Raw genomic sequence first — 23,597 nt, 5'->3', positions numbered from 1 at the left:
CGTCATCCTGCTGGAAGGTGAACGCTTCAGTCCCAGATCTTTTTCAATCTAAAGCAGAGGTCTCCAAACTTTTTGTCACATGGCCTAAAATCATCAAGTCATAAGTACTCGCAGGTCAAGAACATGTTTTGGTTCTTAGATCTCATTTGGATCGTTTTCCTGGCATGTCTGCTGTAGCTCCATGTAGCTATTTTTTTCCAGTAATGTCTAATAAATCTTTGAGGTTTTCACAGCTATCAGTTTAGAGGTTTCCCTTTGGGAAGGCATTCTCATTGCTTCCCCTTTGGCCTGGAAATCATATGGGAATGAAATAAAACAGAGGTTCCTATAGATAGAAAAAATAAGTACGTTTCCACAAAAAATCTTAGAAATTTTCTTTAAAAAAATGTGCTTGAATTTTTTAGATTTTTTTTTTCAGATTAATTAAAAATTTTCTAGAAAAAAAATTGCCACATTTTTTCCAGAAAACATCAGATTTTTTGGCAATAATTTATTCCTCCAATTTTATGTATTTATTTTTCATCTGCAAAGCCCCTAAAACGCCTTCATACATAATGGCCCTTAATAACTTTAGCTAGAAATAATAAAGAGTCCAATTAAATGAAGATGTAACAAATGCAATAAATCGTCAAAAAATACATATTCATGTTTTAGCAGTTTTTCACTTTGTGCTTGGAATAACTGAATTGATGTTTCACACCATTTCGGCGCTAAGCCAGCTTTATTTGGCTGGACTGAATCCATTTTTTAAACTGTAAATAAGTAAAACTATGTGGATATTTTAGCGTGTTCACTTCTTTTATGCTGTCTTATGATACTGCAGCAATAAGAGTTTGATATGTTGGGTGGATGCTAATAAGACAGGAAGCTCTGCAGCTTAACCCGGATGCAGGTCTGTTCATGTAACATTTGCCTGTTTTCGGGAGGGAAACCAACATTTCTGCTCCGTTCAGCTGAGCGCTTTGCCCAGTCATGTCCCTTTTTCCCTTTTTCCAAGAAGGAGGGAGTAGAGTCACGTGGGTTAGTGACAGTGCTCGTCAAGCGCTCTGATTGGATGAGCAGCTCCTGGCCCTGCCCCTATGAAGGGCTGCCCCCCCTCACCCCGGTGACGTCACGACGATCAGCTGTTAGAGCTCCACAACAACAACAAAAGAAGTCGCAGATCAGGGACCCGACGAGGAAACGGGGCTGAAAAGAGAAAAGACGATCAACCTCACTGTGACTCCCCATGTACAGCCCATAAATTAAACGTTTTATATCTTATTTCTTCCGCGAAGAAAGCTCAAGTTTTTCTATTTTTCGAAAAGTAACGAATCTACCTCCGTTTTAAGGATTTTGGTTTTATTTGTTTTTTTCAACCGTCGTTTACATCTCCTCCTCCCTCTGCCGCAGGTGGGTTCTTTGTTTTCCTCCTCGTGAACATTAACGCCTCTCTTGCTTTTTTATCCGCATGTTGATCATATTTTTATGTGCATTTCAGTAGATGCACGTCTTGTTTCATCAGTTAAGTAATTATAACTGACTTGTTAACGCACGTATTTAAGATTTTACTGCAAAGCGGTCACAGTTCTGATCAGCATCTGAAGCTTGGTCTTCCTCCTTTTATGCTCAAACAAAATGCTGTTTTTAATGTTTTTTCATCCGATATATTCAAATTCGGGTGCTGTGTTGTTCTGGAAAGTATTTTATTACATAATACAGAAGATGAAAAGTTTTTAGCAGGCCGTTCAGCCCTGTGAGTGTAGAATTACAATCTCCTCCTCCTCTTCCTCTTGCTTAACCAGGAATAAGCGTCAAACAGAGGCTGCTGCTGCAGCTCCTGCTGCAGTTCCTGCTGCTGCAGCTCCTCGTTACCTCTGGGCCAGTTTGTTTTCCCCCTGCAGACTGGCTGACATTAGCAGGAGCTGCAAGCCGATTAGTTTTGCAGCACACAAAAACATACCACATATAAAATGTTTGTCATCTTTATTTTTTATGTGCTTATTTAACAGAAAAATACGTTTTAATTGCTATCGGCCCTTATTTTGGCAGAATAATCTACCTATTGATAACTTTTTTTTTTTTTTACAATAAAACATGTTCGAACAGAATGTGACACTAGTATCAGGAAAATTGGCGAACAGTAATATTTTATTTTCAGTTTGATTGTGTTGCAGCGCTCTATAGGTTATAAATCCCTGTTTGTAACTAAAACTTGCCTATTCTGTGTTTTCCTCGCTATATCCCTGATTATGGGGCATCCATTGTCCATAATCCCAGACAGACAGATTGCAATGCCCTACATGGCCTCCATCTGTACATTATGAATTCATAAATTCAGATGCAAGAAAGTCAACCAGAATATGGGATAATAGAACAATTCATAAAAATCAATCAGTCAAAAGAAGATGGAGGAGGATCTGTCCTTGAATGATGATTCCAGTCAGTTAAACGCTGTTCATGTTCGTGAATTTAACATTAATAGCTGCTTTCAGGGAGGATGAGTGTAGGGGTGAAACAGGTGCAGAAGAGGATTATCAGCCTGCTGTTAAGGATGGCGACAGCTTTAAAAACCTTTGTTTGTTTGCTGTTGCAGGCCACGTTAAAAAAAATTGTTTAATCAATGCGAGGGGATTGCTGGGAAATACAAGCATTTAGGGGGTTATTTGAACGCACCACAGCCGATCTGCATAACGGCGGCACGCTTTCAATTGCAGGAAGAAAAATCGGACATTTGGTGTTCAAAGTTATTCGCATTATATAGCTCCGTTTCACCGTCAATTCTCTAAATAGATATGCCCTGCTTGTAAAGACAACCAGATGATACATTTATTTACACCTCGTATATCAGAGTATTAATGTTCAAAACTACTTTCACTTGGTTTATTGCTTACATTCATGTCATTAGCTAAAACTCCATTCTATTCTTTACAAATACATATTTAAAATGTAAATAGAAAATATTTTTTGTTAATCACATCAGAGTTTTGATTGGTAGCTAATAGGGTACCTACCTGTCAACGTCAAGATCTTTTAAAAATATTGTTTTCAGTTAATAATAAAGTAAATCTGACAGTAAGACTTCACAGGTAGCAGTACATGTATGACATAAATTATATACCTGACTACTGCTGACCTGACTTCTGCTGATAACATATTAGAAGAGACAGACACTAATTTATAAATCTTTGTGAAGGTAAAAGAATGTTAATGACGATAATTGCTGGTTAGACTGTGAAAATATCTGGTCAGATCTGAACAAAAGTATTCCTCTACAGTTCAGTGACTGAGTTGTAGAACGTGTACTTTACATGCGAAAACCTCAAGTATTGAATTGTATATTTTTAAAAAATCTTTATAAAATACAAAACCAAGGGTAATCAAATGCTTATTTTGACTATTTTTTTAAATGTTTTTAATAAGTTATATAAAGTAATAGTAATATAAAGCTAGATTATTTTTCAGAAGAAGTGTGTGATTTAAGCGAAGGTGCTTGCACAGGAATCCAGCATTCACAAGTTTTTCTGTTAGCAATTTAATTAATTTATTTATTTACAGTGTTGATGTTGATGTAAAGTTATTGATTCATCAAACACACAAATAAATAAAATATTTATTTGCAATGATGTTACCCTTTTATTATTGACATTAGAGACAGAAAAGATGAGAAATGCATTCATTGGATTTTTACACCTTATTTCCTATCAAGAAGATTGAAAGACATTTTTTCAACTAAAACTGCAAACTGAGACAAAGGCATGGGTTAAAAGGGCAGCTGTAACATTGTTCTGCTAAACCCTCCAACACTTTGCCAGCGGGTGTCGTTACCCCAGCAGCTGCAGCGGGACACAGCTACACTGATCACTTTTCATTTTGTCTACTTTCCTAATGTGAAGTCCAGAGCTCAGGCTGCCAGCCAGCTGTGTCTGTGTGTCCTCTGAGGACACTGCAGCTCTTTATGTCCCAGCCACTATAAAAGACGCAGACAGAGGAGCTCCTCTGTGTTTGCTTCCATCAGATATATCCCAGCTGCTGCTCGCATCCATCTGCCCTGACAGCACATACAAGTTGATGCGCTTAACGGCCTGATAAGTGTCCATCCACTGCTAAATATTATCCAGCCAGTTAATGTCTTCATGTGGCTGTTTTTAGCTTCCTCTTTGCATATTTAGGCGTGATCAAAGCATAAATCTGAACAGATAAACCCAGCATTTGTTAATGTTTGCAATTAGACAAAAAGTAAACACACTTTATGTTATGGAATATGCATTTTTTCCAGATCTGTGTCTTATTCCTAGTTGCAGAAGAATAAAAGTCATCAGCAGAACGTTTTGTGACAGGGAAAATGCTGACTGGCTCAGTGTATTTTAGAGGCCCTGCAGTACTGAGTGTTTACAGTATATGGAGTATGTGCTGAGCTTGATAGGGTTACGGGTAACTTAATAATCACTTGGCAAGCTGCATAGAGTCTTTGCTTTCATAAGCCCCACTTGACCCATATTTTACATGGGAATAAAAATCTCTCATTCTTTTCAAATGACCTCCTCCATATTTGTTCCTGTTCATGATTCTGCAGGAAATTTAGGTTAATCTGTTGTAACCTTTGACATAAAAAACACACATTTACAAAAAAAAACAGTCAATAAAACAACTAATTTTGTCTTTTCTCAGGGCTCTTTCTTTACTTTTGCACTCAACGTTGAGCGATGTCCAGCATGTCCCTGCTGGCCCTCAGGTGATCCCTGACCACACCCTATTGATGCACTTTAGCACCTTTCTGGAGCCTTCGACTCGCTGTGCCGCCTGCAGCTGATGACCAAAAGAACCACCCCAACCCCCCACTGTCGCCCAGAGCCGCGCGCCTCCTCCCTGTGCTCCTTCTTCGGCCTTCAGGACGTCCCGGCATGTTCCAGAGGTTCGCCAGCAGTCTGTTTGGAGATGACGGGAACGAGCCGAGTCGAGGCAGCCAGCCGGGAGACGGCAAACAGGCAGAGGAGGATGAAGAAGACTGGATCTTAGTGAACTACCTGGGTAAACCCGATGCACAGTTAAACACATTTGTTAGGACACAGATCAGAGGTTTGCATTTACTCGTAACTGACATGAATATAACCAATTCTCATCTTTTAATGATGGATTTGAGCTCAAAATGAGGAAACAAAATTGTAATATTTGTTACATTTTTAATTGACATGGTTCGTTTTCACACTGCACTGTGTAAAACGGTCCAAATACTTTGACAACCTGTTCACTCCCTTACCTGTGGAGATGCCATTGAAGGAAACAACTCAAAAACCTCTGAAGAAGATAATGAGCACAACTTCCCTCTTCACAAAAAATTACAACAAAATGGAGTGGGGTCAGATTTTAGTTTTATACCCATTTTAATAGGGTATAGTTGAGTTCAATTAGAAGTTGAATGCTTGCCTACCTTATCTACTGGAAGTAAAATAAAGCCATGGCATGCTACCATCACCATTATGGTTGATAGTACATACTTCCTGTTATTGTGGCCAAATGAGTACATTTTTCCCTCATCTGACAAAATGTTTTCTCCTGAAAGCATTTGAAAAACCAATGGTTAAGCAGAGACTATCTTCCATGAGGTGTATGTATATATTTGAGCCTCTATGTTATGTGCAGAAAATAGAAAACAGCAGTAAATTTATAGTCATTCGTCTGAATTGGTTTATTTTGTATTTATCAAAAAAAATGTTCTTCACCCATCATGAAAAACATGCATCAGCAAAAAGCCCCAATCAGCTAAATTTATGCCCTTGATGGGTGTATGTAAACTTCTGACCAGCACTCCAGATGTCACATATATTTGATATAACTAAGATTGCAAACTTTTTAAAGTGATTCTTTAAATATGTCAATATGTGTGGTCAGAAAATGGCTTAAAATTTTAGAAAACATATGTCAAAATCAGCAAAATAAAAACCGAGGGGATGTGTGGAACAGTTCTTTTTAATGTGCAGAAAGACGATCTGACACAGAGCTGCAGGCTGGAGATAAAGATACTGTTTAACTTCAGCATTTTGTAATGGCAAGGAGAAGTCCAGCCAAGTTTCCAGAGCCGTCTGAGACCAAAACAGATCCCAGTCAAAACAGGCAAGTCAGGCAGAGAGAAGATCACAAAGTCACCCATGCTTTATACGGCAACGCGATGTGCTGCCGTGACTCCCAAATGGATCTGAGTGGGTCCACATCAGCTCTCCGTCCACCCACGGGTCGACCGGGCTCCGATTCTGCAGCCGTGTGAATATTTGAGGCAGGCCGGGGCGGGTGGGAGATGGAGGATATCTGGCATCAGGTGGTTAATGGAGAAGTCAACCTGTAAACGGGCCAAACAAAAGCATCCAAGGAACTAAAGGAAGTAAAAATAGATCCTGGTTGTCTAATTTTCAAGCCAGTGAAGATGAACACGTTTGGTTTCTGGCTCCCTTCCACAGTTTTGTAGGTTTAAGGACAAAGTTTTTCAGGACTTTTTGTGACCCAAATGAATTAAACATTTTTTGGATTTTGTAACATTAAAAAAGTTACAAAGTTAAAGTTACAAACTTCAGGTTGTGTTCTTTTGTTTTAATTTTATGTTTTAGAACAGCAAGATATAGCTTTTTTATACTAAAAAGCCATTCACTTAAAATGAACTCCCATATCTTGCTGAAAAGTTACTTTTATAAAGAGCATAAAGAGTGTGGATGCAAAGCTATGATCTAAAAAAAATATGTTGTCCTGTTGTGGAATGTCAATGCTATTTTTTCATAAATAAGCTGCTATATTTGAAAAACATTCATTGATTCTTTATAATTTTCAGTCAAAGATCCATTTGTGGCTCCAGAGCTGCAGGTTTCAGACCTTTTTGCTAAACCAACATAAAGCAGTGAATAATTATAAAGATGAAATTAATTGATTTTCAACATTTTTAACACATAAAGTCTGCAAGGTGTGGCATGCATTTGCATTTAGCCACTTTCAAAGTGATACCTCTAAGAAAATCCAGTGTGACCAGTTACCTTCAGAAACCACCTAATTATAAACAGAACTGAAACTATTACTGAACATCGTCCTGCCCTACATTCAGTTCAATTCAATTCAAAAATACTTTATTGATCTGAAAGGGAATTTAAATGTTGCTGTAACGTTTTTAAATAAAGACTTATTGTAGATGGTGTGGCTGTTTAAGGCTGCATAAAACTGGACCCTCCAAACAGCCAGAGCTACAAAGAGTGTGCTAGAAATATCTAGTCAAAGTCCAGGCCTGTCAGCTATATCCCATACGCCACCACTAAAGCACACTAAATGACAAAGAAGAATTTTGGGCAGCACAGTGTATGACTCGAGTTGTTTAAAAAAAAAAAGCACAGGACTAGCTAAGCATGAAAGTGCTAACTGTAGATGTCTGAAAATGCAGTATTAAAGCTTTTATTTCTAGTCATGCCAACAGAGCACAATTCAGAGACTCAGTCTCACAATGTGTTCCAGTGAAGTTAGTGCTTTGCCCCATAAAAACCTGCAGACTCTGAGCATCTTTTTGTTTGTGGAGGAGAAGGATTGGACGGGTCAACAAGTTAATTTGTCCTCCCAGGTGAGCCTTGTTAACCCAGCACACAGAAAGCCTCTGCGAGACGGATTCAGAAGGAGAAAGTTAAAACGCTGAGCTGTTGTGATATTGTGCATCAGCTCTCGGATTTTGAGTCAGCACGCTGCAACTTCTCTGTTCTGTTGTGGGTAAACAAGAATGCCTCTGTGAACACTTAGGAGTGGCGTTGGTGTCACGTGTGGAAATGAGCTGCAGACACTCACAAGCATTTTGCATTGAGATTCATGCACAATAACAGCTCAGAGGTCAGTCGGGGACACAATGGAGATGTCTCAAAGTTGAGCCATTCCTATAGTGGTGTATGCATGTTTGGTGTGCATCCCGAGGTGTCTGATGAAGATCAAATATGTTTCGTAATTTACAATCTTTACTGAGCGCTGGTGAAAATAGTCTCTTCATAAACAGAACCAGACCCAAATCGGGACAACTGCTTCGTCAACACTGTTATTTTTAGCATACAGCCTGCTTGCATTAGGTCATGTTTCCACCTCAGAACTTCCTGATTCTCAGTCAATCATTAAAAGCTAAAGTGGGGTAAAAACAAGGCCGATCCCCCCCTTGATCTATAGCTTTCAGCAAGCTTCCACTTTGCACAGCTAGACACCTTGCGGCGCAGGATGTCGGTGTATTTTTGGGTGATTTAAAAGCACAAGAATGCTCAGTGTGTAATTTTGGCAGCACTTTGTGGAGGAAATGTGGACCAGGCGGTTTGGCGTAGATATGAAGCCGTCTCCCAGACTCTCAGACGGGTTCAGCAGGTCTTTGTTGTGTTTGCTCTCAAACAGAAACATGTGCAGGTTGTGGTTTCGGTTGCAGGGAGGAGATGTTGGTCTGCTGGCCTGACTGTGACTCTCAAAATGATTGTTTACATGTGGAGATGATTCAGCTGCTGCATAGATGGTGTGCAGCGCCACCCGCTGGAGGGCTGAGGTAGTGTTAAATCACAGAGTCAAAAGTACTTCTGGGCCAAGAAATAATAATTAAACGAAAATAAAATAGTCCAATTTTATTTTACTTTTGGTTGGAATGGGATGTAGATCTAAAACTTAAAAATGGTTTTTCACTTTTGCTGAATTAAAAGAAAACCATCTGGTTTTTTCTTCTTTTTTGGGCTCACTTGGACAAATTTATTCTCAGTACAAGAACAGGATTTTTGGTCACTTTCTTTCAAAATGCTTAAATTCAGCCAAGTATAATAAATTAAATGAAAGCTGATTTAGTCCTGAAAAGTCTACTTTTTATAAAAAGTCTCCCGATAAACCAGGTGTTACCTATTATAAAAGCTTGGTTTTTAAAAGATAAATAGTTTGTGCTGTACTTAACATTTTTCATTGCAAAAAACAAAGAAAAAATAGAAATTATAATTTTACCCTGATTGCAAATAAAAGGTTTCCATCAGCATCAACCACAGGGGGTGGATGGGCCAAATTTGTATTTTGCCACACAAAATCAATCCAAGGGTCACAAATGGTCCCTGAGCCGCACTTTGGACACCCGTGATTTAGAACATGCCAAAGAGCTCTTTGGACAAATATGACAGAACATGTTTTTATTGAAATTATGCTTCAAATGCCATTACAAAATCACTTTTAGGAGTTAATATCATTATTTTTATTATTAAAGCAGATATTTTTATTAGAAATAATTAAAAACACAGGAGCTGAAATTATTTTTTTTCTTCTGATATTACTGAACTTATGTGTGAAATAATTAAATCTCCTCTGCAGCTGAAGCTTGCTCTAGTCATTGTGGTGACGGCCTCTCTGACTCCACCATCATTCCTCATGAAGAAGAAGAGGAGGAAGAGGAAGACATGGTGATGATCCCTTCTCCGATGGCCAGCCCAGCTGTCCGCTTCCCCTCCTGCACCTCCCTCGACTCCACGGCCGACGGTGGCGCAGAGGACGAGGAAGACGGGGATGAGGAGGAGGAGGAAGGCGGGTTCCTGCGTCTGGACGCCTGCTCTCTGGAGGAGAGCTGGTTCGTGACTCCTCCCCCCTGCTTCACCGGCCATGGCGGTCAGCCGGTTCTCCTGGAGACCAGCCCAATGGAGAACCTGCTGATCGAACACCCCAGTATGTCCGTCTACGCCCACCACAGCCCACCGCGACTCGCCCGAGACCCAATATCACACCACACGCTCGACCGGGAAATGGACTTGCTGTCTGGAAATACGTCTGCAAACCAAACACCTGCAGGTGGAAAAGAGAAGGCAAGACCCACGCTTGAAGGACCTCGACATAGGTATGAATCTGAATCTGATGACGTGTTGAGGAGGCATCTAAAGTAGGGCTGAGGCGATGAATTGGATTAATCGAATATAACTAATTTAGTAATGATTAATTATTAACTGGTTGCTGAAAAAGACAATTTACTGAAAGAACAATATAATCAGAGCTGTAATTAAATATGTAAATTTAGCATTTGAGATAAACATGTTTTACTCAAAACTCCTCAAATTGCATAATTTTAGCTAAAACTGAAAGAAAATTGATGGTTGAATTCCTTGGTTTTTAGTGAAAAAGGAGATTTCTGTGACAGTGTTTTGAGAGGTAAAACATGATGGTGACATGGTGTTCAGAAAGCACTAACCTGTCCTCCACTGCTCTTTGTCAGCCAAGTAAATTAGAGCTTCAGAATTTATTAAGAAAAACTAATTTACGGGGGAAGCTAAATGATTTTCAGAGTCAGCAAAAGCTCTATGACGCTAAGTAAAAAGCTAGCTTTGCTAATAGTAGAAATGTGCTGACCACTAGTGTTTATATTTGAACTGTCTGGCATTTTGATTAGAATTAGCTAAAACGGCTTCAACCATGAGTCTTCCCTCGAGAATGTAACTGAGATTTTCATCATTTTGTCAAATTATGTTTAGAAATATAAAACATAATATTGTCATTCGGGTAATAATTAATATTTTAGCTAAGATTAAGAAAGTGATGAACTGTTCTATGTCATTTCTGCCTCCTACAGACCAGAGGTGGTGCAGCGCCGCTCCAGCCTGCACTCTACCTGCTACGCTGCAGCGCTCACCACCAAACCCGGACTCCTGCAGCAACGGCCGGGTAACGTCACCCAACGCACCCAGCTGCTGTCCCGCAAGGCCCTGCGACGCCTCAACCTGCTGCGCCCCACGAAGCCCGGCACCCTCCACTTCCATCTGCACCAGCCCACCCAGAGGCACCTCAACTTCTGATGGAGTCCAGCAGCATCACAATTAGTCAGGATGGAAATGTCAACACCGCCCAATTTCTCACAAACTCACACTTCTTTTTCATTGTTATAATTCAGAAACAAACACCAGCAAGCAGCCAGTTACATCATCAGTCCCGGTAGATCCTTTTGAAAACTTTACTGGACAGGGAAATGGGGAAAGTAGCTGGCTTTTTTTACTCTAAAAACGTTCCCTCCTTTCATTCTCACCCTTCTCTTTATTTCTGAAAAGAAGAGAAAGGGATGGAGAAAAAGCTCATCATGTACCCCTTTACCATTTCTGACTACTTTATATCCAATCAGAGAGAAAGAGGTGTCAAAATGACTCCCTTTCCTTCTCACTTTTTTTTATTTTGTTCTGTATGGGCAACGTAATGTGTAGAAACAATGCTGTAGGTCACTTTATTCAGAGGCAGGTTCACAGCGTGGCAGGATGGTCCAGTGGTGTAATTTCAGGGACTCACACAGTGATGGTTTGGTTGCCTGCAAACTTACAGGTAACTTTGTCAAGGCAGCAGGAGACATTGCAGATCCTAAATCACTTGAATATGTACAGCCCAGCAGGACTGTGCTTCAGTTTAATCATTGCAGTACTGTTGGGATGAGGCTTCAGTTTGGGTGCAAATCCTTAAAGGGGCATTTCCACTCTTTTCAGTCACACTATTATTATCAGCAACGTCCTTGGTTACTTTAGCTATTCTTTTACAAGGAGGCATTTAATTTTTGAAATGTTAAAACAATTTGAGCTCACATTTGATACTTTTGTGAAGTGCAATAATAAATTACTGAGTATTTAAACATTTACTTTAAAATTAGCTTTTTGTTTGTAGAGATGCATTAATTTGAAATTTGTGGTCAATTTCTGGATTTTGTAAAATGTCAAACTGCCAATACCAATTACTCTTCAAAAATAACAATAATTTATCTTAGTTAATATTAGGTGATCTGTAGAGCTTTAATTGAATCCCTTCAGCTGACCACCTTTGTTTCGTTGCGTCAGCTTATCACATATCGTCTTTGACTCAATTCTTTTATTTTGGTAAGCTTCATTCAACTGAAAGTTTAGAAAACTAAAAGTAAATTAACACTTTAGATTTATCTAAATGTTTTCCAAAGTATGTAAACAAAATACTAGCTATGCTATTAGCGGATCAGGGGAAGTGTGCCCTCCACTGATGTTTACATTTAAAACCGTTTTTGACATGTTGTAATAATGATTAGCATTGTTAGCTAAAACCGTTATATCCGTTTGTATTCCCTGAAGAACGTAACTCAGAGATTTCAATCATTTTCAAAGCCGACATGCAGTAATTATCAGTTAGCAGGTTAAATATGGCTTATATGGTATCTTCTTCAAGAATTGCTTCTTTTACACCCTGAATGCACCACATGTATTTGTCAATATGCATTGATGCTTTTCAACATGACTCAAGCATGTCGCAGAAAATCGCATTTCTTTTTAAATGGTTTCTTACATCAGTAACTCACTCAGTTTTTTTACTCAGTAACAACATCCAATCTGAAGAGTGTTATCATCAGGCAGCTCACTGATTGGAAAATGATTGGATTTTTGAGTTTCTGGCCAGTTTCTTGTCAATCTAGGGTTAGTCAAGCTAAAAATTTGTGGATTTTGGTCCACAGCTGATTTCTCGGTGCATCTTTAAGGAGGCTTTAAAGTTGGATTTGTTGGCTTAAAAAAAAAAAAAACATTCTACAGGACTTTTACTGATTATTTTCACTAAACAAACCTAAAGTAAATCCAGACTTTAGGATGTTACATTACAGATCATCCTGTGAAACTGTAGACTGTTGTAACTGAAAATAGAGAAACAGAACAGAGAGTTTTAACAAAATTATCCTCAAGCACACCCCTGAACTATCGCCTCATTCTTTTTTTTTCTTAGACATGATCAACATTTATACTTGATCTCAGGATTTCTTTGTGTTTTCCAGTGTGTTTGCAGCACATTAGTGTGTGTTACAAACACACTCTAGTTTCAGTGTAGGTAATTTAATTGACTTAAAGAGCCTTTTTAGGGAAATTTGTCTCTTATATTTACTGCCTTTTTGAAATCTTTCGCACCACTGTTTTCGCTCAGTTCAGGACTTCCTGCTGTGTCAACCGAACCTGCTTCTGACTTTCAGTTCAGTGCTTTTCACCATATTTTTTTGGAAGAAAAAATAAATACAAGTAGTTAAAATGACTGGGTTCAATATCACTAAATGCCTTGTTTTAATGGTAGCTTTGAGAGGAATAGAAATGTAAAAAAAAAAAAAAAGTATGTAAAAAATATATATATATACTTCCAAATTAGAAAAAAAAAAAGCAAATTACATATCAGTATGAAGTTGTACGCATCAATGGATTCTTGCTTTGGTATGTTTGGTAATGAGTGTGCTGTTTGTTGCATGGTTGTAATGTTGTTAGTATCACAATGTTGGCAAAAAATAGAAAAGATAATGGAAAAGGACTTGTTTTTCTTCTTGTTTGTTCTGATATAAATCTGCAGTCCACTTCTCAGGGTCACAACCAATCACCTTTTACACTTTAGGAAAATGCAGATTTACTTGATGGATGATGATTCTTTCAATGCGCTCAGACTTTTTCCCGCCTCTGAAATGTGTGTGAGAAATAATTACCTGATAGATTAGTATCTCTATAGCTTCTTTCAGTCCCAGGTTTGTGGAAACAAACCATCACCCGCTTTTGGGAAACTATCAAGACGCAGACAAACTGTCTTTTCAGAGCTGTTAATATTTGTTTTTGGCTCAAGTGTACCTGACTTGGTTTTAGAAATGTACTTAAAGTTTGCTCAACTGTTCTAATTTCTATGCTATAATAGTTACATTTTTTTCAGCTGATATTTATACCAAAAGAAAGTAGCGGCAATCTGTAATCTTTCACTACTGTTTAATACTTATGTTCTGTTTTTGCATTACTGAAATGTTTGTTAAATGCTTTTGGATGAAATAGCAGACAGTTTTATGTTATAATGTGTCGCTGTAGGCAAAGCTGAAACCAGAATGAGCTCCCACACTGCAGAAAGAAAGTTATACAAATAAAACATGGAAGGCTGTTATGGCCAAAAACTGTAAGTTAATGTTGTTCTTTTTTTCTCTTAACATGTCAGAATCTCCATGTTTAAAGTTTTATAAAAATGTATACTGTTCTTATTCAACTAAATTGACAATGTATTTGAACTTTGCATCTTATAAGTTTTACACACCATTGTTTTTTGCATTTTCTAGAACAATCGTGATGCAGATCAATGCCTTTTATGTAACAATTTTAAAAATGTACTATGTTTGCCATCAACTTGTTCAGATAGAGTATGTTTTCTTTTTTAAAGACTTTAATCTGAACAAACCTGGAACACTTTTTGCAGTGTGGTGAAGGATTTCTGGTTGTTTTTGATAGGACTGTAACTATGTTTGTTGAGTGTCTCTAATGTTTGCTGTACATATTACAATGGTGGACTTTGCCTTTAGCCTATGTAAGCTTGTCTTTTAGATCTATGCTATCTAACTCTTAACTTTTCAACCTTTGCGTTCACTTTTGGTGTTATTTTGTGTTACTGCGATATTTTTGAAGAAGACAACGTTGAAAGAAAGAAGGGATTGGAGTCAACGTTTAAGGCTCCACCTGCTGGCAGAAGCCTGAAATGTTTTATCTGTCTTTAAATCTTTGAGCTCAACTCATCTTTTATTACCAACTAACAGGGATTTCTAGTATTTTTGTTCAATGCCTTGAAATTTGTGGATCACGTGCCTTCCAGGTTGAAATGTTGTAATGACAATGCATCGATGAAGAACTTGAACTCTTTTTTTTTTTGTTAATGTTCTGATTGGACATGATGGATAAAAACACAGACATCAGAAACAAACTATGCATTGCTTTGAAGAGGCTCCAGCTCTCGCTGCCACCATCCGCCCAGCCTGAGTACAACTTTGACAGAATGACTATGTAGCAAATCATTTTTTCTCTCTCCTTTTATTTTAATTGTGAAAAATATCTTGTGGCATTTTCATTTTTCACCTAGTGTTAGATTTGTTTGTTTTTATGTAGTTTACTGGAATAATACAGCACTTTGCCAAAAATAAAAAAAAAAAATTGTAGGAATTTTAGGAGCTAATGTTTTATTTATCGATATAACTGTCATCCTTCCTTGTATTTTGGATGTATAACAGATCAATTCACTCTGTTCTGATGTCAAAAACAAAAGAAAAAGCTGATAAAAAGTGGGGTCATCTGTTTTTGAACTGTAATAGTTAATACTTGTGATCTCTCAGTAGCCGACAATAAATGTTTTCATAAACAAATGTTTGTCTGTGTGTGATCCTTTTTTACTCCAGTAGCATGTATGAGACATACTAGCTTCATTGCAAGAGTTCTGCCAGAGATCCTTCCTGCAAACAATCACCACTCACGACACTTTGAAGATCCTTGGATGATATGAGTTACAACAAAGGTTTTCTTCACAATAAAGTATTTCTGAATTGAGTTGAATAAGAGGAATAAGTTATGTGAATGTTGACTATCATGAGAAACAATAACTGAAGATACTTGGCTGAGATGAGGGAAAACATTTTTTTCAAAGTATTTTTTTTAACAGAATTGAATTTGAAATGTTTGGTGTACTGTTGTCAGGTGTTGTCTAGGCCTTATAATGTCAACATCAGGAGAAAGAGGACTGTTTATCAGTTTGCATAAACAGATATGCAAACTATGTTTGCATATATGCAAACATATACATATATTTGCATATATGCAAACACAGAGTTGGGTAATAACTAGTAACTTTTACGTGAGAAACCTTTTGGAGGACATACTTTTAGGAGTATTATTTCTACAATGTGCCTTTTACTTTTGATTGAGTAATTTTATTATGGTATTGCTACTCATACTTGGATAACATTTCTGGATACTCTACATGACCAGACCCCGGATAATTAGAAGAAAATTAATGGATGGATCTACTCGCTGTAACTAACTTCACTAAATGAAAAAAAGTTTGCTCTAAACAAAAAAATCACCTGACACAGATACACAACTGTAGTTTTGTTTCATAAGGTTTTTTAATTAAATTAAATTGATTTAGGAAAATTATTTTGTCAAATTTTGGTATTTTGTAATTATGTTATTTATATGAATCATTTTCATTAAGGTATTTAAAATACCAAAATTTACACATAACTATATATTATGGTCCGTCTGATGATTAAGTGATTTATATTTGTGATCAGTTACACAGTACTTTTTAAAATAAATTTACAACAATACTTTTTGACTCTTAGTGGAGTAATTCCTTGGATACTTTTACTTGAGATAAAATATGTTGAAGTAGTAGATGCACAGCTTCTGTTTGACAGCCGCCCCACGTGCTCGCTTTGTTTACATTCTGCACAGAGTGCACGCGGTTGTCACTACTCGCCCTCTCATTGGCTTGACGTCACATTGCTTCCTCCCACAGGCGGGACCTGCGAGCGGAAGCAATTTCTACATCACCTAAAAAATCTAATATAACTCCGTCAAATTCAAGAACTGCTGACTCATTCCTACGTGTATCCCTTCATAAAGGATTTCTGCGTCGTTAAAATTCAACCGCGACAAACGGAAAGTGCGGTTTACCTCTTAAAAACGTTGCTTCGTTTCGGTGACCGTTAGAAACCAACGAAGGCACGGAAAAAACACGACGAAACGGTCGCTAAGCTTCATTCTGGGATCGTTTTTAGTCGTTATACAGCAAAATTAAGCAAGAGCAACCGATTTTACCCGCTCGGTGCTGCCCGTTTGCAAAAAATCACAGTTCAGATTTGAACATTTAGCGCGTTTGTATTAACCGGGAACGGGCATGCGCACTGGCGCCGACAGGCAGACGCGGATATAAGGATTGGCGCCGGCGCCACAGCTGATGCATTCATTCATTCTTCGCTGAGGAGGTAAGATCTCGGAACTTCTGAGCTGGTCTACTGATATATCTGCATGGTTTTAGAACAAGCTCTATAATGCTAAGTCACTTTTGGGACTTTTAGTTGGCAGATTAGCTGGAAAATTGCATTAATATGGCAAAGTTCTGGATTAAGTGACTTTCCAATAGGCCAAGAGAGGAACTTCTGAGCATGTAGTTTTAACTCCAGCTTTGCTGCATTACACCAACTTTATAAATCGTGTTATATCTGCTCTATAACATTTCTGTCCTGAAAGTACAGCAGGTTCAGAACTATTCAGTTCAGAGCGTTGAACAGTAGTTTGGATGGTGTGTTTAAAAGCAGGATTTCAGTGTCATCTGACTTTTCAACGTTTATCTTAAGTAAAGAAATAGTTTCCCAGTGTTTCAGCTTGAAGCTGGTGATTTATAGTTTATCTGTATTTTGGAGGGTTAGTCGGTTATTGTTGACCTAGTTAGCTGTTAGTTTGCTAAGTACAGTAGCTGCCCTCCTCAGATTAGCCTCGCAATGAAGTCAATTTATCCGACTTCATTGGCACTGCATTGGTTATAAAACTCTTCGTATTCAGATATGTGGTTCTCGTACCCCTTCTCAGTCAGTTGGTAATTGTCTAAGTTTAATAACAGCCATTTTTAGCGGTCTTCTTTCGCAGTTTTCCCTCGCAGATTTGGGGGTAGTTTCGAAGAGGCAGGGCTCAAATCCTCCCGCTTCTCCGTTGTAGAAATTGGCGCGTCTTTGAGTTTCAAACTTCTCTAAAACCCAATAATTTGGATGTTTTGTCGACTAAAACTTTAGTGAACATGTTTAGAGACATGTGCGTCGTCATCAAAGCCGAGAAACTGGAATTGAAATGTTGTATTTTTGAGCTTTTTTGTCTGAAACGGAGGGAGTTGTCAGCCCCCCTTCTTCCAGGCATTACCATGATAGCTCACAGAACCTGGCCGTCTAGTTTCTCTCTTTTCATCACTTCTTATTTACTTTTGCGTGTTTTCAATGAGCTGGAGATCTGCATCGTAGCTCCATGTGCTTCTTCAGCCTGTGTTAGTAGACTAACGATGGATTGTTACGTTGGTTACTTGGTGTATTGTTAATCACAAGCTAGCCCTGCTGTTCCTAAGTTAGCTACAGATTATACACCAAGTTCAGACTCAACTATTCAAATTAGGAGTTTTACATCCTGCATCTTCTAAAGAAACCTCCTGCTCAACCAATAGTTTCCAAGCTTTATTTAACATAATTTTAATAACTTTTACCTTTTTTATTTTTGGACAATTTGAGCCTTTAGCAGCCTTATCATTCATGTAGAGATGCAGCAATCAGGTTTTTATCTGCTGAAGCAGATTTCCTGTTTTTCTTTTAAGTCTGATCTTTTAGTTTTGACTCACTCCTGTTTTTCTAAGAACTATGAAAAGCATTGGAGAGAATGATATGATCCTCATTTATTCATGAAAGCATAACTATAATCCTGATTAGACAAATGATAAAATCTAATCATTTGTGTCATAACATCTACAGGATGTGTTTGGAGACCAGAAATACTTTAAATTCTTATTTTTGAGGAATTTGATTAATTGAATTCGACTAGTATGAAGAGCAAATTGCCCTCTTAAATTTTTGACCAATTATCTGGGAAAGATTGCAAAGTTTCAGTGTTTATTAGTAAGATGTTTCAATGCTTATTTTGTTAAGATTTCTTCCTAATATGATCCAAATTGTATGTACAGTGTCCAATTGTCCTGGAGTTTCTGTAAATATTTTTACAATTCTTCACAACTCTTAACTTGTTTTTGTTTTAATTTCCAGGAGAGCCATAAGAATAAATCAGCACCATGTCTAGACGCAGGTAAGCATTTACAAGTTCACAATTTCTTCATTTCAAACTTTTAAGCTTAAAAAAAGAAAATCTGAATAGAAATAGATTGTCTTCAGATTTAAATTTTGAATAGTATATCAATAAGAAGGACCTAAAAAGGCAATTTTCCTCTCAGTGGTCGCCTCACACTTCAAGCCAGGGACTCAAATGCAGCTGAACCCGCAGTCCGAGAACCACTAAAGAAAAGAAAGTCTGAGGTTTGTCTTGTTTTGTTTGTATCTAGTTAGTAAATAGTTGGCTTACTTGAACATGGATTCATTTCTTTGCTTTCCGCCTCAGCCAAAAAAGAAGCTTCAACCTGCAGCCAAGAAACAGAACTATGAAATTCAGGTCAGTTTGCTGCACGTCAACTCCAGATGATTGTGTGTTTATAGCTGATAAGAGCTCTGCCCATGATGTGTTTTACTACTTTATCTTCATTTAGTAGAACCCTCCCAGTAAACTGCATTTATTTTCCCTCCATGTCCATTTTTATAAAGGTGTAGATTATAATAAAGAACTTTATTTTGTTCTTTGTTGTTTTTTTATTTTTTGTTTAGATTGATTTTTGTTATAATAGAACTAGTTGAAAGAAATAAGTTTTGAATTTGGGAGAGGCTGTGATGATGCACTACCTTCTCTTTACCAGAAGAGGTCACTATTGCAGTTAACTAAAAATCAAATTATATCCAGTCTGGGGTTTGTAATAGCTTTAATCTTACAGGTATCATCTCCAGAATTCACATGAGGCTTGACTGTTTTTGAAAATCAAAATCCATAAACCTTTATTTAAACAAAATATATTTAATAAAATCCTGCTTTTCCAGACGTGTTGGTCGGAGGATGGTGCCAGTCCGTGCATCCTCATTGAAACTCCCCACAAGGAGCTGGAACCGTCAGACCCATCCAGCTTCAAGCAATACCAGTTCAAGAACCTTTTCATCAAGGCCTCCCCCATCCCCTGCCTCAGGTAAGCCTGGGTTTTGCACATCAATGAGGCCATTGTAGTTCAACACTTCTCACTGAAATGGTTGTTACTCTACAATTTAAAATGCCATTGTAAGATCTGAAATAAACAGGGTCACATGATGGGTGTGTGAGTGGTTTAGCACTTAGTTTCGTCACATGGTATGAACCAGTTGAATATCTTTGATTTGCAAATGACTGACAAGTTTTGGTTCCTTTTTCTTTCCTTTTCATCCCAGCTGGGCGAGTTCAGACGACGTTTGGATTAAAATGCTCAACAAGGAGCTGAAGTACGTTCATGATAAGAGCTACTTGCAGCGGCATCCTAATCTGCAGCCCAAGATGAGGGCGATCCTGTTGGACTGGCTGCTGGAGGCGAGTATCTAGCAGAGCAGTGGTTTATGTCGTCACATTCTTGGTGAATCTGTAGGATTTTTATGTTGTTGCCTTTGTGCAGGTGAGTGAGGTGTACAACCTCCACAGACAGACAGCATACCTGGCCCAGGACTACTTTGACCGCTTCATGCTGACTCAGGAGGACGTCGATAAAGATTACCTGCAGCTCATTGGCATTACAGCCCTCTTCATCGCCTCCAAGACAGAAGTTAGTTTTCATTTCCTGCTGTTTCTAGTATTTATATCCTAGCAGAATAGTTTTCATAAAAATGTTTTTCTCTCTTTAGGAAATTTATCCTCCTAAAATCTACGAGTTTGCATACGTCACAGATGGAGCGTGTAACATGTGGGACATCCAGCGCACAGAGCTTCGTATATTAAAGGTACAGCAGCAGTTTCTGTCCTGGTTCTGAATACAGAGTTTTTTTTCCCCCCTTGCTTCAACATGATGGTCTTCCTGCAGGCGTTGGACTGGAACTTGTGTCCAGAAACTCCCATCTCGTGGCTCAAGCTGTATGTGCAGGTGGAAGCCCAGAAGGATGGAGAGAACTTCCTGGAGTCGCAGTTTTCTCAGGAGACGTACATTCAGATCACACAGGTATCGTCGCTTCCTCACAAACCTTTTAAATGTTTTAAATGTTCAAAGTGTGACCTCTACCTTCATCTCCTTCAGCTGTTAGATTTGTGCATGATGGACATCAATTCGTTGGACTACAGCTACAGCGTTCTTGCTGCCGCCGCCTTCTGTCACTTCTCTACGTTTGACGTTGTTCATAAAGTCTCAGGTGGGTTTCCACTCTGCCTCTGCACATTTTACAGGCAGTGTATGAATATTCCAGGTCATAACCAGTGAGGTTCTGCCTCTGTTTGGCAGGCCTGACCTGGGAGAGCGTGTTTCCCTGTTATCAGTGGATGAGTCCCTTCATGGTCACGCTGCGCTCTGAAGCCAAACCGGAGCTGAAAACCTTCCCCAAAGTCAAAACCGACGACAGACACAACATCCAGACGCATGTGGCTTATCTGGACCTGCTGGTGAGGAAACACATCTGTTAATCAATCTGTAACAATATTCTGACCTGCTTGATATTCAGAATGAGAAACTGGAGAAAACTGGCAATAATTTAGGTTCATTAGTATTGAACAAAATCCAGAAGTATAAAACTTACTTCTCTCAAGTTCTTTATAAAATGTAAAACTTCATCCTGTTTTTAAAAACAAAGTCTCTACATGTATTGTAAATTAATTTCTCTAATAAATATCACAGCTGACATTGTGATGCAGGCTGTGATTCCATTCAGTAAGGGCCATTTTCATGCTTTTTGACCACTAGAATGCAGTTTATTACAATAAGTTAAAGAATATATCAATCAAGCCTTTAAAACTTCTTTTGGCAAAATTATTGTCAAAAGAAAAAAAATTTTCTAAAAACTTGTATATACAAGTTTCATGTTAAACAGTGCTTTGTGTTCATGTATTATATTGATTTCGTCTAATTTACATTAAATATCTTGTAGAAATCAGTTCTCACTTTGACTTATTTTAGTTGTCAAAGCAGAATTATAATTTTGATTACTTGGTAAGTAAATCAAACAATGAAATGTGGGATTTTTTAAAAATATAGGCACTGTTTGCTTAAATAGTTTTTCTTGGCCGATTGTTAACATGTTTTTATTTTCTTTGTGCAGAGAAAAGCACAGGAGTGTCAAATCGACAACCCTGACTGTCAACTGTCACCTGTTGCCATGGACAAGTTTCTGACCCCGCCCAGCAGCACAGAAAAGTCGACCAATCCCTGAGTTGGACCCATCAGCAGGACCCACTACCTCTCTTCAGGACAACTTGACGCCACAGTTGAGTCGTCACAGCGACACATAATGTGGAGAACAAAAGTTTTTATGTTTGGTTGTTTTAACACTAAGCTCTGACTTCTGGCAGCCAAAACGGATCAGACAGGAAACTGATCCGTTTCTTGATCAGTTTCAGACTGATGATTTAATCAGTCTGGTGATTAACCAATCAGCAGACTGATCGGTCTTCAGTCTGGAGATTGATGATTTAATCTCCAGTTGGGTGATAACAGTTTTCACCCAGCTGGTTAACATGTGAGCCGTCACCTGGGAGTTTCACTGGTGCTGATCTTAAACTTGAAGCTTTGATGCTTTCTGAGGGTGCTTCAGTTGATTCTCAGGAAATGAGAAAAACCTGCTTTTGTTCTTACTTACGACAGTCATTCCAATTTAAATAGGTACAATTAGACATGTGACACGTTTTTTTTTTCTTTCCATGTCTGAAAGTAAATCTGTCCTTATGGAGGATTGTCACCTTTAGAACAAACAGCTTGATTTTTGGTGTCAGAAGTATTTCATAGAGACCAGAATTATAGGAATTATTTTTTTTTCCTATTTAGGTGTTTAATGCACCAGGCCTGCTTGTGGCAAATTTTTTTTTTTTTTTTTTTTTTTTTTTTTTTTTTGTGTTGCAATCTGGTTGCAACATTTTGTTACGTTCCTGGAAAACTTGACCTTTAGTGGAAATTTTTTTTTTTTTTTTTTTGCTTTTTCATTTTAAGTGCTTGTATTTATTAATAAGCCTTTGTAAGTCAAGGAAAAATGTTCATATGCAAAGTCTTTTATTGATTGAACTCAGTCTGGTAACTCAGTGCCAAAGGCAAAAAGGTATTTATGAGGTTTGATCCATTACATCTGTTCATTTTAGGTTCAGCATTAAATGTTGTACATAAGGATGTCTTCAGTGCCTTTTTTATATAATGGGAACGGGGAGAAAAATCTGTACATGAACTTAATTTAAAATTTAAATGGAGTGAGCCAAAAAGTGAAAATCCATCAAACCTGTGACTGTAAACCTCTGCAGTGAACATATAAACCATGTGAACTGTGTATAGATGTTAAAGAATGTTTTTGTACATACAGCAATTTAAAGAGAAAATTGTAATTTCCTTTTTGTATTGTTTTAAATAAAATGTTGAAAGTCTTTTTGGTCTTTTTGGAATCTTCTAAGCCAAGGGTGTCAAAATGGAAAATGATAAATGAACAATTGTAAAAATTGAGTGAGTGAAAAAGTGGCAAATAGAAATAAATCACTGGCAGAAGAAACATGAATTTTACGCTACGTTCACGCCGCAGCTCGACGTGACCCAGTTAGACTTTTAAACGAGTAGTTTTAGAATAAATCCTGCATAACAATGTTGCTGCAGCTCAAATTACAGAAGAGTTGTGGAGGTCAGACTTTTACAAACTAAGGTAGAGATTAGTTTCTGTTCCACTTTTATGTCAGATTCATGCTATCAGTCCGAATTTCCATACTGAAGTACTCCACTAAAGGAGTACTTCAGTAAAACTGCAGATGTGACACGTTGATGTTCCATGAGCGAAAAAACGGCTTCCTGTGACTCAAATCTGCGTGAGAATGTCTCGGGTTCAGCTCAGTAGGTTTCAGATATCTGCTCACATTGAGCAAGGGCTGCAAACCTTTTGGCCAAAATCCCTTTTATCGCATTACAACCAAAAAACTTCATTGTGTTTTGATGGGAGGCTTTGATGCACCAAAACAAAGTACCTTACCAAAACTTCCTTGGGAAGATTTTCTATGTAATATCTCAATGGAAAATTAAGTGAAAGG

The 23,597-nt window shown here is 38.0% G+C and overlaps 2 protein-coding genes across 2 annotated transcripts; both read left to right on the top strand.

Annotated features, from left to right (window-relative positions):
- Positions 1-1,147: 1,147 nt before the first annotated feature.
- tp53inp1 (tumor protein p53 inducible nuclear protein 1) lies at positions 1,148-15,115 on the top strand. Its single transcript, XM_055047156.1, has 4 exons — positions 1,148-1,392; positions 4,651-5,010; positions 9,313-9,829; positions 10,556-15,115. The coding sequence occupies exons 2-4, from the start codon at positions 4,884-4,886 to the stop codon at positions 10,776-10,778; spliced, it is 867 nt and encodes a 288-aa protein (XP_054903131.1). The 5' UTR covers positions 1,148-1,392; positions 4,651-4,883; the 3' UTR covers positions 10,779-15,115.
- Positions 15,116-16,263: 1,148 nt separating this feature from the next.
- On the top strand, positions 16,264-22,455 carry ccne2 (cyclin E2). Its single transcript, XM_055047155.1, has 12 exons — positions 16,264-16,735; positions 18,548-18,587; positions 18,733-18,814; positions 18,897-18,947; positions 19,424-19,566; positions 19,802-19,937; positions 20,020-20,166; positions 20,246-20,341; positions 20,422-20,556; positions 20,632-20,743; positions 20,833-20,990; positions 21,644-22,455. Exons 2-12 carry the CDS (start codon positions 18,574-18,576, stop codon positions 21,752-21,754), a joined length of 1,185 nt encoding a protein of 394 aa, XP_054903130.1. The 5' UTR covers positions 16,264-16,735; positions 18,548-18,573; the 3' UTR covers positions 21,755-22,455.
- Positions 22,456-23,597: the final 1,142 nt, after the last annotated feature.

The sequence above is a fragment of the Poeciliopsis prolifica genome, unplaced genomic scaffold (assembly GCF_027474105.1).
Source record: "Poeciliopsis prolifica strain line A6 unplaced genomic scaffold, Auburn_PproV2 SCAFFOLD025, whole genome shotgun sequence".
Taxonomy (NCBI): domain Eukaryota; kingdom Metazoa; phylum Chordata; class Actinopteri; order Cyprinodontiformes; family Poeciliidae; genus Poeciliopsis; species Poeciliopsis prolifica.
This window is presented reverse-complemented; position numbering and strand designations above follow the sequence as displayed.